General features: G+C 40.8%; 1 protein-coding gene across 12 annotated transcripts in view; it reads left to right on the top strand.

Moving 5' to 3' along the window:
- The first annotated feature begins 2,221 nt into the window (after window positions 1-2,221).
- KIF21A (kinesin family member 21A) overlaps window positions 2,222-14,288 on the top strand; it is a 136,542-nt gene continuing 124,475 nt past the window's right edge. For 3 of the 12 annotated variants that reach the window (XM_053661581.1, XM_053661588.1, XM_053661583.1), the window contains exon 1: window positions 2,225-2,755. In XM_053661581.1, the coding sequence (XP_053517556.1) occupies window positions 2,712-2,755 (44 nt within the window). In that variant the 5' untranslated portion in view covers window positions 2,225-2,711. Of the gene's footprint in view, window positions 2,756-14,288 lie in introns of all 12 variants that reach the window. The other 9 variants (XM_053661586.1, XM_053661580.1, XM_053661590.1 and 6 more) reach the window with 7 other exon arrangements.

Below are 14,288 nucleotides of genomic sequence, written 5' to 3'. Positions count from 1 at the left end.
CTAACAGTCTTAATCCTCTTCATAGCTAGTGTCCAGCACTATCTGCATAATAGCGCTCATTTATTAAATATTTATTGGTCAAATAACTGGAATAGAATTTAAACCACTTTTGTGGTAAGAGCTCTTCCTTTGGAGTTTCCTTCAACTTAAGATAAATATTAGATGAGCCCTGGCCGGTGTGGCTCAGTTGGGTGGGTATTCTCCCTCGGAGCGAAAGGTCACCAGTTTGATCCCCATGTACCTGGGTGGTGGGGTTTCAGTGCATAAGAAAGGCAACCAATTCATGTTTCTCTCTCACATTGATGTTTCTCTCCCTCCCCTCCCCTCTCTCTAAAACCTTCTCTCCCTCTATCTCTAAAAAGCAATGAGAAAAAAATGTCCCTGGGTGAGGATAAAAAAAAGATAATTAGATGAGTCATAATGAGAGGGATTATAGCAGCTATAAAGGAATCTTAAATAAATACAAAATAATTAACTTATACATTTTGAAATTTGGGAGAAAATTACTGATTCCATCATCAATGAGAATTTGAACTTTTACACTACCTCTTCCTGACCCCATGTGCAACCTATACTCAAAGACTCAGCTATACTGGTGCTAACATTTTGGTCAGTAGTATCAGCCTGATGCTTGGAACTAAGATTGGCCCAAAGACATATTTTGATTGTTTGGCCTGGTGTGTAAGTATAGTGCTGAATTCGTGGTTGATGTTTAAAAAACTGAGTTTTCATGTAAAGGTCTGCTTCTTCTCTGATTCTTGAGAAGTAACAAACATGCAAGCAAACAAAAAGCTTGGTGGCAGTGGGCCTGCGTTCCAGCAGTCCAGAGCTGGGGATGGCCACTGCCTTTGGAAGGGCCTGTGTTCCCTGTTCTGCGACTGTCCTTGCCCTGCCTGCTCCACTCACTCAAGTTACCAACCTGGCTTCTGGTGGCATTTGTGCTCAACAGTTCCTACTGAGACATTTATGTACTAATGTTCTTTAAATGAAACTTTTTTAAAAAGCAAAAGGCCTTAAATTATACACACTTCTTTAGTTTTCTTGCTAAATTTGCTTGGCTTTACTTGCCTTTGTTGTAGCTTTTATCATTCCAAGAAGCAAAGTGGCCAGTCCAGAGCCATCCAGATGGGGTTTCTGTGAGCACAGAAGGAACCAGCACTCAGATTTGTTGATAGACAAATACCAAGAGGAGGGGATGCTCTCCAGAAAGACAGCCAGAGGAGAGCTTTGCTACCAATCATATTCCACGGAAGGATACTCACCATCACTGGTCTCTTTACTTCCCAGTTGTGGATATGTTAAGACTCAAAGGTATGGAGGTTAAGAGACAGCGTAAGGTTAAACCTATTATAATTAAACATCACATAGGCATTCCCTAAGATCATTAAACATTTCCTGTTTGTCCCAAAGTGTGCTGCCTCCTTCTGCCCTTGCTGCTGTACCTCTGCTGGGTAGGATATTAGGCATGGTATTTTCGATTGTAGGTACTTGGGACTGTGCCTTTATTTAGATGGTGACATTTAATCTATTCCACTGTCTCATGCGTCCCTACATGTTTATTCAGAGAAACTGTATGGGCATTCCACAAAAGATACTCTGTGGTAAAGCTAATAAAGGCTGTTTCCACAGTGCTATGTCAAGGCATGTGGAAGCACAATAGCCACCAGCAGAAACCACAATGGGTCAATGTTGATGGAATCTCGTGGCTGAGAGGAGGTTTTTGAAGGCCAGAAGGCAAAGAATGTCCGTTTGGAAGGATTTACTATACAGCAGGTCCTGGTGGATATTCAGTTCTGGGAACGCTTGGCGGTACCAGGGTACAGTTCATTCACCAGTGCACAGATGATTTAACAGAAACGTATTCAACAGTCTCAAGAGTAAATAAATCATTCCCATGTCCCACGCGGGCTAGTAAAGGGGCGATGAGCTGCAGAACAGAGACAGCGGCCAAAGCCGGGAGCCGGTTTCGCCAGAGCGGCTGATTCTCCGGAGGGCTGGCATTCGCCCGGGGGGGCTGGGGAAGGGGGTCAAAGTCCAAGCCGGAGAGAGGACAAGAAAGCTATGAGTGGAAACGGCCAAATCTGAGTGGCAGCTGGCCGATTCCTGGCGCTGCGTTGGTGCACACGGGCGAGCGTCCTCTGCAGCGTTGTCCCCCGAGCCCGGGAGGCGCGCAGGCCGGTGGCCCTCCCCCCGCGCGCCTGCCCGCCGGGCAGCGCCAGGCAGCGCCCCGCCGCGGGCAGGGCGGGCCGCCGGCCGGGGGAGGGCGACGGGGGCCGGGCCCGCGGCTGACGCAGTGCGGGGCCCGCAGCCCGGAGCGCCCAGGAGGACGTGGAGCCTCAGTGCCCCCGGCGGAGGGGGCAGGGCACCCGGACACCGCAGCCGCGGGCGGGCTGCCGACTCCGCCACCGCCGCGCTCGCTAGTCCAGCGCGCCGGGTCCCCGCCCCAGATCCCGGCGCGGGGGGGCGGGGGGGCGGTGAGAGGGGAAAAAGGGGCGGCGCCCGCCGGCGGGTGTCGCCACCTCCGCAGCGCGCGCCCGCCCCAGCGCCGCCGCCACCTATCCATTCAGTCGCCTAACATGGCTGGAGCGCGGCGGAGGTGAGCCGGCCGCCCCCTGCCGCTCTCGCCTCCTGCGCCCCTGCGCCGCGGCTCGGGCGGCGCCTCAGCTCTGCGGTGCGGAGGCCCAGCGGCTCGGCTGTCGCCCGCCCCCAGCATGTGGGGCGCCCCGGACGAGAGTTCGGTGCGGGTGGCTGTCAGGTGAGCACGGACGCGGCGGCGGGCGGGCAGCGGGCGCGGCGGGGACCCGTCTGGCCCGGGCGCCGGCCGGCCGGGCGCGGAGACCGGAGGGGCCGTCCGGAGGGCGGGCGGCTGTGGAAACGGAGGCAGGGGTGCCCCCTGGCCTGGCGCGCGCGGCGGGGCGGCGGCGGGGAGCCGGCGCGGACACCCCGGCTGTCCTCTCGCCATAGCCGTTTGCAGGTGGCCAAGGGCTGCGCGGCGCCGGGTCCCGCACCCGCGCCTCGGTGGTCTCAGCTTGGGCTGCCTTGGGCGATGGCCTGTGCGTCTCTGCCTGGAGGAGCACCCCGTCTGCTGGACTGGGGTGCTCTTCTTAGGTAGAGGGTGTCCTACGTGTGCAAGCGACCCCGGCCCTTCGAGGCGGGAGACAAAGCATCAACCTGAGAGCGCTTCCACCCGCAGGTTCCAGATAGAGGTCTGTGCAAATGCAAGCCTCCTTAAGCATCACTGCGAAGAGGACAATGGCACCGGCGTGTGGGTGGAGGAGACACATCTGGCCTCAAAGGCGTTGGAATGGGAATTATGTTGAAGATAAAATCCCTGGCGATGGGTTCGTGGAAGGAAGGAAACCCTTTAGCGCGTGGAAGGGTTAAAATGCATGCAGGGTGCATACAATATAAAATTACACGTGCCTGGGCGTGAATTTGGAAACACTGGATACCTCGGGATTGCATTTTGGTCAATGGCAGATACATGAGTATTGAATGTAGTTTCAATCGCTTTGATACATGTCAAGAAGCAAAGCGCTGACAGTTGCTCATGGAAAATTGCAACATCATCCCTGAAATATTAATGAAGCATTCATGGTGGAATAAGTGCGTGGCTTTCACAGCTCGGCTAGGCTACTACTGTGAATTCACTTCTCCTTATGTATACTTTAAGGATTGTAAAAATAATCTTTATCAAGCATTTATTTTTTAAAATCCTCTACTCTTACCGTCTTTCTGGGAAGTTATTTTGCAAATCCTATGATGTCAGCATTTCTGTTATTTTAGTGACAACTCTTGGTTAGGCATAGAAATGGCAGTTTTAGATATACTTTGTATTTTTATCACTTTAAAGAATAAAAGTAATTTTAAAGATTTTTTTCATGCCCTTTACGGACCAGGAAATGACCACCTTTGGAAGTGACAGTTTTATGACTGTGTAGAATCACCTGTTATAAAGCTTTTGAAGTTTTAATTTGGCCTTGGTTATTCTGGGGCTACTTATCTAATTGCTGGATTCGTTTGTTTCTCCTATTTACTGCTACTGTGTCTCTTTTGGTCTTTTAATGCTTATAAATGATGGTAGACGAAGGCAAAGGAAATAGGAAGTCCAGTAAGGAGCAGTTTTGTGGGTTAGCCGATCTGGTCAAGGAATGTGACGAAGGAACATAAAATAGCAATGGAAACAGAAAATTTGGCTGTGAGAGAAACCATCTTTAGAGATTTAAGATTTTTATCTGCAAATACTTTTACAGGGGTGTCCAGCCCGTGGCCCCATGGGCTGCATGCAGCACAGGACGGCTGTGAATGCAGCCCAATATGAAATCGTAAATTTACTTAAAACCTTTTTTTTTTTTTTGCTCATCATTTTTTGTCAGTGTTTGTGTGTTTAATGTGTGGCCCAAGCAACTCTTCTTCCAGTGTGGCCCAGAGACCCCCAAAGATTGGACACCCCTGGAGCATCATAGGGCAATTTATGGGCCTGCTGTTAAGTCCGATGCTGCTTTGCAGTGCTGGAGAGCAGAGCCAAGGGTCCCCCTGAAGTGAGGTTGACAGATGGATAAATAACTTATGTTTGGTTTTGATATGCATATGAGCACTATTTAAGCAGATGGCGTGGTATGATTGTTGGGTAAAGGCTTTATAAAAATTTAACAATTTAGTAAGCCACAACATGAAGATCTGTATTTTTCTTCATGAAATACATTGTCTGAGTAGATCCACTTTCTAAATGTATTTTACATAGGATGAAAATAGCTTATATAGCACTTTGGTATTTATCAAGTGTTTGGACATATATTTTTATTTACAACAAATATTTGTTAAGCATTTATCCCCATATCCATTATCCAGATTTCTGAGTTAAAAACAGCAACAATTGTTGGGTACATACCATGTTCCAGGATCAGTGCTGTGTGTTACGTTTTATATCCTGTGAGATCTCATTTATTCCTCATAACAGTCTTTGACTGAGATCTGGTCCTGTTATTATGGCCATTTTACAGATGAGACACAGAAATATTAAGTGACCTGCCCAAAGTTAAACTGATAGCAAGTGGCAGAACAAGAGTTCCAACCCAAACTGCTTGCCTCTAACCCAGATTGTTAACCATTAAGCCTGTAGAGGCGAGAGGCAAAAACATGCTTTGCAAAGCTTTATTTCGTGGTAAGGTCAGTTGCCTCTTCCTGGTTCTGTACTAGTTCAACTACAAATGAATGGCTTTGACAGATTATTCATACCTGGATTTTGCTAGAAAAAACAAAGCTCAGAGAGAGAGGACATGAACTTAATGCTAAAGTACTTCCTCAGTCTTTAACCTTCCCAGTGGCCTCTGATCCTACCCTCTGGTTTGTGATACCTTACTTCATCAGTAGGGTAAATAAATCAACAAATAGGCAAGTCAGTAGGGCATTTGACCTGTTTTTCTACTTCAATGTATAATGTAATAACAGGCAATAAATAGAGAGTTGACTCTACTTATGTAAATGAGCAAAAATGTCCTAGAGGTTCTTGTGTTTTATTAGATGGAGAGACTTCCTATTATGTCAAAGCTGATGACTCTATTTGAGGTTTTCTCAAAATAAGTAAGTGTGTGGGTCACATAAAGCTTTAGGGAAAAGACGTTAAACAGAGACTTTCTCATTTAGGGAGGACATTTTTTATTCGGTATTTGAAAATGCCTTTTGGCAGAGTGTGCATCTGAGGTGTGGTGGGCATGGGTTCAGGTGACAGCCACACTAACTGACCCCTCTGGAATTGTGATCAGTGCTACTAAATTTTAAAGGACTATAAAAATTGGCCTTTGATTCAGTTTTTGGAAAAATTTTATGTATGCTTGGGACAACTTGGTATGTGGATCTACTTTTTAACTGTCAAGTTTATGAAATCTAAATACCGATAAAGTATTTCCAATAAACAGTTAGTTCCTAATTGACATGTGTGTTAAGTGTAATGTATGCATCAAATTTCAAAGACTTATGAAACAGTATGAAAAACATGAACGTAAACATAACAATGATCTTTGTAGTGGTTATATATTAAATATTTTAATATGTTGAGTTAAATAAAATATTATTAAATTAATTTAACACATTTCATTTTCCTTTTTAAAATGTGGTTAGCAGAAATTAAAAAACAAGATTTTATTTACTTATTTTTAAAGAAAGGGGAAGGGAGGGAGAAAGGGAGGGAGGGAAACATTGATGTGAGAGAGGTAGCCTCTTGTCTGGCTGGGGATGGAACTGGCGGCCTTTAGTTTTGTGGTCAGGCACCCTGACCAGAAACTTTAAAATTAAATATAATATTGCTTACATTGTATTTCTATTGGATAGTGCTGCTCTATAACTTAAAAAATGTGAAGAAGAAATATAAAATTAAAGCCGTTCTATTATAGACTAACCTCACCCTCAGAGCAAGAAAATACAGAAACATTAGGTGTCTGTTTTTAGAGTGGTTATACACACATACCCCCCACATACACACACATGCATGTATAAAATTTGACTTAGTAGCAATACTTTTTCCCTTCAAATGCATAGGTGTAGAAAGTTACTAATTATGGGCTCCATGTGGTAGCTGATTCTAAATCTAAAACATTATGAGATTATTGTCTTTCCCTGTTGTAATGCTGAAACAATATTTGAGACTTTCTTTTCCTTTACAGGAACTTTAGCTTACAAAATATAACAAAGAGCAGAATGAAATTGGAGATACAGGAATAACCATTGGTTTTCATGTTATTGTCTATGTTAGTGATTTTCAACTGGTGTGCCTCAAGAATGTTTAAAGCATGCAATATCTGACTTTTTAGGTGGAGGTCACTGACCTCTTTTCCCTCAGATTGTCAGATAAAAAAAATGGCAGCAGCCCATACAATAATATCCATCTGATGTGAATGAATCAAAATTATACCTATATTTTTATTATATTGGCAAAAATACATTTTTTGGTGTACCACAGCTTTTTAGTAACTAGTTTTTATGTGTACCGTGAGAGAAAAAGGTTAAAAATTGCTGGTCTATATGGTTGTGAACTAAAGTTTCTGCTTGGCTTTCAGCAGAGAACAATACATATTTTTGACAGTGAGTTTAGATTAGTACGTAATGTCTGATTTGCTGTGTTTTCAACTTAATGAAGCACTTCTAAGAGGTAGCATGGCTCAGCAGTCTTGAGAGCTGATTGGACAATCAAAAGCTCTGTTACAGGACTGTCACGGGCACTGATTTGCACTGTGACCTCCCTGAACTTTTTTCTCTTTCCTCATGCTGAGGTGGCAATATGATGTTATTAAGGGTTGCGAGGACTTTCCACATTCAGTCCATTAAATATGTGATGATTTTGTTGTTCAAACTGTTGGTACAAATGATACCTCCATATTGACATGACACTGTTTTGCCACTTTAAACTTGACTTTTCCAACAATGTGTTTACTCTGGGTGCTCTTGTGAGTGAAGAGGAAACATTTAGGCTTTTGTGGTCTTTCTGTTTCATTCTGGTTGTAATACTTTTTATATCTTATTTAATCTACATAAAGACCCTATGAAGTCAGCTGAACAGATATTATCCCTATTATACAGGTGAAAAGATCGCTCTCAAAGACAGTGGTGACCTGTCCAAGATTTCTCAGCCATTAAATACACAAATTGGAACTCAAATTCAGGCTTTTGATACCTATTTCTGTGTTCTTAAACATATTTCCCAATGTTTCCAAAGCATTTTACAAACTAATTTCAGTGTAATAAGGATCTTTCAAGCTGAAACACGAATATACACGTGTGGTAAATTATTTGAAACAATGTAATGTTTAGAAAATATCGAGGGAGATAAGCCAGGCTCTTAGAAATATTTACTTCATAGAAATAGATGGTTATCTGGTGTTTGGTCATTTGTTTATTCCTTCTTTTATGCAACAAATATCAGGTGCCCACTACGTGTTGGGCGCTTTCCCACAACTGCGGATGCACAACACCTGACAGGCACCATCCCTGCTTCCATGCGGCTTAGACCTGGCAATACGAGGCTCTTCCAATGCACAGACTGTGTTGGAATGAATGCAGAATATAGACAGCAGCGCAAACTAGATAGGAGAGACATTTGTTCCAGTGTGGTTTTCATTTCTCTCTAGTTTTAATAGCATTCTTAAGTTCATTCCTGAAGAACAGTGATTTAGAAATGAAAAGTGTGCCCTGCTTCCAAACATATGTCCTACACAAATTGAACTCCAAAGCTTATGCATTAGAAGGATTTCATTTATATCATGTCCTCCGAGGTATAATATTTATGCCCTGCTTGTATGTTTTTGTATTTGGACCAGGAAGTAAGGGAAAGGAAACAGAGGGGTAAAGACTAGCAGATGATGTGAGTTGAAAGCCAATGAAGTTATTTTATTTACAAAATGTGATACATTTTCTTCAGATTTATTAAATTTATAAAGTGTGATAGGCCTGCTTGTTTGAAACTCCATGGATGTTCAGGTTTCATATCTAATTATCACTGCCCCTTGAGCTCTTAGCATCTTACCTGCTAATTGGTTAATATTTTGATGCATAATTATGGGATAGTGAATGATGCACTAGAAATTCCAGTTTAGTGAAGCCATGAAAGCAGAAATTATCTTGGCAGTTAATGCCATAATCTGCCCAATCTTCAATTCACATAAATTTCTCCTCAAAGAAGTGAACTTGGAATTTTCATTTTTATGGATGTTCCCCCCCCAAAAAAAACTTACAACTCACTTGTGTGACTCTGACTTATAAATGGTCATCTTCTGTCAACATTAGACATTACCTTTATCTGAGTTTTAGATCAGAAAGAAAAACACATCGATGAAAATGCATTCCAAATGATAGAAATATTTGTTTATAGTGTATTATGGAATAATTTTATTCAAAATGTATCAACTGTGTTTGCTATTTTCACTGCTTTGCTCTGGGAAGCTGCTTTGTGAGTTCTGGTTTTCAACATGGTTTCCCAGTGGATTAACTATTTAATCTTCTCAGAGTATTAAAATAGTTTTCCTGTGGCTCAGGCATTATTTGAAGCAAATGATAGCCAGGCCAAAAGGGCACTTTTCATGACACCTCACAATTATTATGAGGTCTTTCTGAATGTTTAAGAATTATGTTTGAGGCTCTCTTGTCTTTTGCTTTTTGAAATTATTAGACATTTTATATATTGAACATAATTTTTAGTACTTCTGTAATTGGCTTTAAAACTTGAAAGGGACCTTGAAGAGACTAGCTGGTTGAGAGGTCCCCACCACCTCCCCCCCAGGTTTTAAAATGATTGAAGCAATTTAGGCCCCGACAAGTTGCGGAAACTGCTTGAGGGGCCACAACTAGCAGCTCAAGTTTTCTTTGTGCTATGGATTTTCAAGGACTTCATGCTTTTCTGGCAGACGTCCCAGAAGTAGAATAAATTTTAAAAACTGCAGTTTTAATCCCTTAAACACTCCTTATAAAAGTTTAATTTGACATTTAGATGAGCTCTCCCATTCTCAGTGCCCATTATTTTGGATTTATAATTGCCTCAATTCTAGAATATACACTAGTGATTGTAGCAAGAGAAGGACCCTGGATATCCAGGTTTATACTCCTGGTATATTCAAATGTGAAGAAATGCCAAAGTTGGGTTATAATATAATATAGACAGTTTTCAGCATTTACATGTATCACAGTAATGCTTTAACAGCAACGAGAAGAGAACAGTGTGCATGTAGTCCGAATGTGAACTAATGCTAAACATGTAAATAACAGGATTTGGTAAATGCTAGGCCTGAAACATGTGGCCTCTCCTCCTTCCTTCATCTTGGTTCTTACAATTTATTTTCCTACTCCTATAGTCTCAAGGATTGTACCACGTTTCAGTAATAATGGCAGCCTCTTTACAAAGGAGGTGGCTGGAGGCTGGGGTTGGGTAGAGGTCAAGTGGGGTGAGGTGAGTTGTATTTTGGAATATGGAATTGGAGATGGATGTAGAAATCTGAGTGGTTCAAAATGACCCCTTTTGAATATTACTTTACTGGTTTTAAATTTTTAAATAATAAAGGAAATAAAAGATATAATACAATTTGACCATAAGCATGACACGTCATCTAAAAAGTGTTCCAAATCCCACCTGTACCCACAGTCTTTCTAGGCTGCTCCCATCAGGGGAATTTCTGCCTTTTCACGCCATCCACCTTCAAATGATTCTTCTCTCCCTTCCTCTAAAATCCCAATGGGAGAGATGTGTCAACAGTGTGACAACTTTCACTGTTTGGCTTGAAACGTTCCCAAACCAAAAACTCAGAGAACATTTACTTTTTTATTTTTTAGAAGGTGCTAACAGAATTGACAGCATTATTACAATAGACTATTTGAAGGACATTGGAGTTACTGAATTGAAACAAGCTGATACAAATCTAGGTTGGAATGAAGGTCATTCAGAAGTGAACACCAGGGCCAATTAATTTGAGCAACTCTCTTCCTTCTGCTTCTTCAGTAAGAGCAAGAAGCTGAGAGAATTGTTCAGACCTGGTGGTGGAGACAGAGGTGGGCAGCAGGAGCTCACCGGGGGGGCTAAAACAAGGTCAGCTCAGTTTTATTGCCTATTCTTTGGACCTCTTAGTGTGTAGTACAATTTTAGTTTTTGAAATTATTCTCAACTTTGGGAAGCTGTTTCTGTCACTTGTGCATGACAATATCAGTGCTCTAAATATGATGAATTATATTTTTTCAGAGTAGATATCTGCATTCTTTGACACAACTACACAGTCAGTTTGGAGGGCTAAATAAGAGACTTTTTTCTCAGCAAGCAGGAGCAAGAAACCTTGAAGAGGGTCAGGCTGTAGTTAATTATTATGATGTGGTGTGTTGATCACATCTTGTATTACTGAGGCACAGGGCATTTCTACTCTCAGTTATATTCCTTCTAAATTTATTTTTTAGGATCAAAATTAATTTATCTATTACCTAATTATCAAATGTCCACTGTGCACTAGAATCAAAGAAGTGAGAGGGATTAAAGCAGTTGCAGGTGAGTGGCAAATGGACTTCTGAGAGTTTGAAAACTGTTTTGGTCGGGACTTTTAACAAGGATAAACTTGGCTTTGAGTAGGTGGTTATCCACTTACCTGAGTGGACTTCCCATTGGGAAAGGATTAAAATAACCATGTGAAAGCATTTGGAAAATGGCTTTTATACAAACATAAGCAGTAATATTATTAGAGATGAGTTTGATATAAGCAACAATGGGTGTGTTGGTTATATTCCTTACTCTAGTGATTGGATTAGTCATTCTGTAACATGTAAACCATAACCTGAATCTGCAAAGTGCTTATAGGTGCCTGTATTTATTCTTTTGCTTTTTTGAGTGCCCATTACTTGCACCACTATGAATGGAAGTACTGCTGATGGAGCAGTGGGTCTGTAGTACTTACTGATAGACCTAAGGGAAGACTTAGCTGAAAGCCCTTTAAAGGTAGATTGATACTTAGAATCAGGAAATAGATCTTTCAGGCCTAGTCTAATTACCTCAAAATCAGTTCTTAATATCATTTTTTCTATTATTGAAATAATATAATCACATTAGTGAAAGTATCTGGGAAAAGATGAGAAGAATAATCATAATTCACTATCCTGATATAATTACTATTAGCATTTTGGGAGATTTTATATATATATTTTTTCATATGTATGTCAACATTTTAAAAATGGTAGGGAGGGAATTTCAGGGGAAAAGGGAAAAGCTTTACAGGAACAAGTATAAAAGACATGTGGACAAAAACTGGGGGGATAGAAATGGGAGGGAGGGGGAAGGCTGGGTGGGTGGGTTGGGGTGGGAGTAAAAGACAGAAAACTGTACTTGAACCACAATTTAAAAAGATAAATAAAATTAAAAAATAATAAAATGGTTGTAATATGGATATACTTTTATAGCCTGATATTTTTCACTTTGAAGTATAGTGTATGAAGTTTTCTATTTCTTTATATTAAAGAAGGGTGTTTTGTATAACATGTTAAATATATACCACCTGCTTTACTTTAACAATTCCACTCTATATATTCAACTCATATATCAAATAGTAATTGACAAACCTTTGTTGTATGATAACGACATTAATTTCACTTTTCTAAGAGTTGTGGTGTGTCTTACAATTCTTGTTAATGTTTTCATTTCCACTGGTGTACACAGATTCTACCAATGACTCTTTTCTGGAATTGAAGTTTCTAAATTAGAATTTTTTTATCTCAGCAAGCTGGAACAAGAAATCTTGGAGAGGGTCAAGCTGTAGTTAATCATTCTGATATGGTATGTTGATCACTAGTTGTGGAAGGGGGAGGATAGTTCATTCACCCAGGATATGTGATTAAATGCTATGGTCCTGAGGATGCTTTTCAGGAGACGATATATTGATATATATGTAATTTTACCTCTTAAGCTATATGTAAAGCAAGATATAATGTATTAATATACTACAGGTATTTGCTCAACACATTAGTCTAAGCTATGATGGTAAACCAAGCACAGGTTCATCCACACCATGTTCGTTGAAAATCAGTGCATTTCTAAGGCATTTATTGTGCTTGTGTTCACCTCAGTTCAACACAAAACATCTTTGTTTGAGCTGCCTGTTGGTCACCTAGTCTGCGTCTGTTCTGCCCTAAAATGGAAGCTGTCAACTGCTGATCGATTAAAGATGAGTTACAGATTTCATTCCTCAGTATTTGGCCTGCCATTTAAGATTCCTTAATCCAAATGTGACGTCTGTGACATTTTCAAGTCTCCAGTTAGGCAGTATGCTATGATGCTTTTGAATTTTAGTTTGCCAACTTGGCCTTAAATTGGTAACCGATTCTATCTGCCCTTGATTATGTTCTTATCTCTTTTGTTACATAAGAGTAGCTGGACTTCTGTTACCTTTGTAGCAGATTTGGTTTGTCTTTAAGCATAGGGTTTCTTTAGTTATCTTTGATTCTAAATTTTGCATTAACTTGGTATAACAACATAATTTTTCATGGACCTTGTTTAGGTCTGTGACTACAGTTCTCAACGTAGAGTAACTCAAACACTTGATGATTTCAGTTTTAAATGAGAGAATGTTTTGACATTAATTTTATGGTCTCATTTTATGTTTCAATATTAAGATTCTACCTCATTCCATTTAAACATAGGTACACGAATGATGTGTCATTGAGTGCTGTGGGTATTAATGATTTGTAAGTCAAGTGATTTTTGTGAGAGGCTTAGTAACAAAGCCGAGATTATGAGTTTGACCCCTAATGGACTTGGTATCTTTGGTGCTTTTTTAATGCAACCTTTACAGTCACAGCAGATATGCTGTCTGAAGCAGCTACTGGATATTTGTGAGGATGAATCAATACAAATCGGTTAACACTGATGAACATTATCTCCAACCATTCTCCAGAATTCTCATCCCCTTTATTAGATCGTTATGAATGGAGATATTTTTATATTCAAAGTCTACAGGGGGGCTTACTTAGAGAAAATAGTACCTACCTCATATGTTGTGAGAATTAAATAAGATAATATATATAAACCCTTGTCATAGTACTGGCACCAGCAAATGTTTTATAAGGCATAGTTGCTACTATCATTTTATGATCATTATTTTTATCCGCTTAGTACCTCTGAATTTCTTGGTGAGTTCTAAATAAAGTTGGTTGGAAATCAGAGCACTGTTGTCCTCCCCAGCCCATTGGTCTAAAATTTGTGTTGCTGCTTCAAACTTATATGCCTTTGCTTTTAGGGTCGTAGCTTTTCCTGTCACTTCCTATCTATTTGTCCAGAATTGACTTTTGTCTTGGTTTTCTGATGCATATTTACCCCCTATATCTTGAATTCAGATCTATTAGATTAAGTGAAATTATTCTAAAGCTCTCTTTCTGTGGAGGGGGAAACATGTCCCCCCCCCCTTTTTTTTTTTACAACTGGGATTTACTTCAACTAATCTGGGCCACTTAGAACTGGAAACTGCCATCAGATTGGATCCCAGTGTACACATCTCTGGCACTGATCAAGTCTGGGTCACTTCTGGACCTCACTTCACTTCTCTGTCACCTCTGGCCAGGCTATTCATCCAGCTTTTCCTTAACCCATGACAGTTTGGAGGCCACAGTATGTTTTGACAAAGATTTTAGCTGAGATCTAGAAGCTGTGATTTTGGTCTGGGATTGACATGAAGTATGTCTGTGTGTACATATGCATACACAGACACACACACAAAGGAGTTGATGAATCTGGCCAATATGGTATAAATATATTAATGTTAATAAACAAAATGAATTGA

Source organism: Artibeus jamaicensis, unplaced genomic scaffold, assembly GCF_021234435.1.
Source record: "Artibeus jamaicensis isolate MK-2021 breed Jamaican fruit bat unplaced genomic scaffold, CSHL_Jam_final contig_233, whole genome shotgun sequence".
Taxonomy (NCBI): domain Eukaryota; kingdom Metazoa; phylum Chordata; class Mammalia; order Chiroptera; family Phyllostomidae; genus Artibeus; species Artibeus jamaicensis.
Note: the sequence above shows the minus strand (reverse complement) of the source record. Positions and strands in the feature narration are given on the sequence as shown.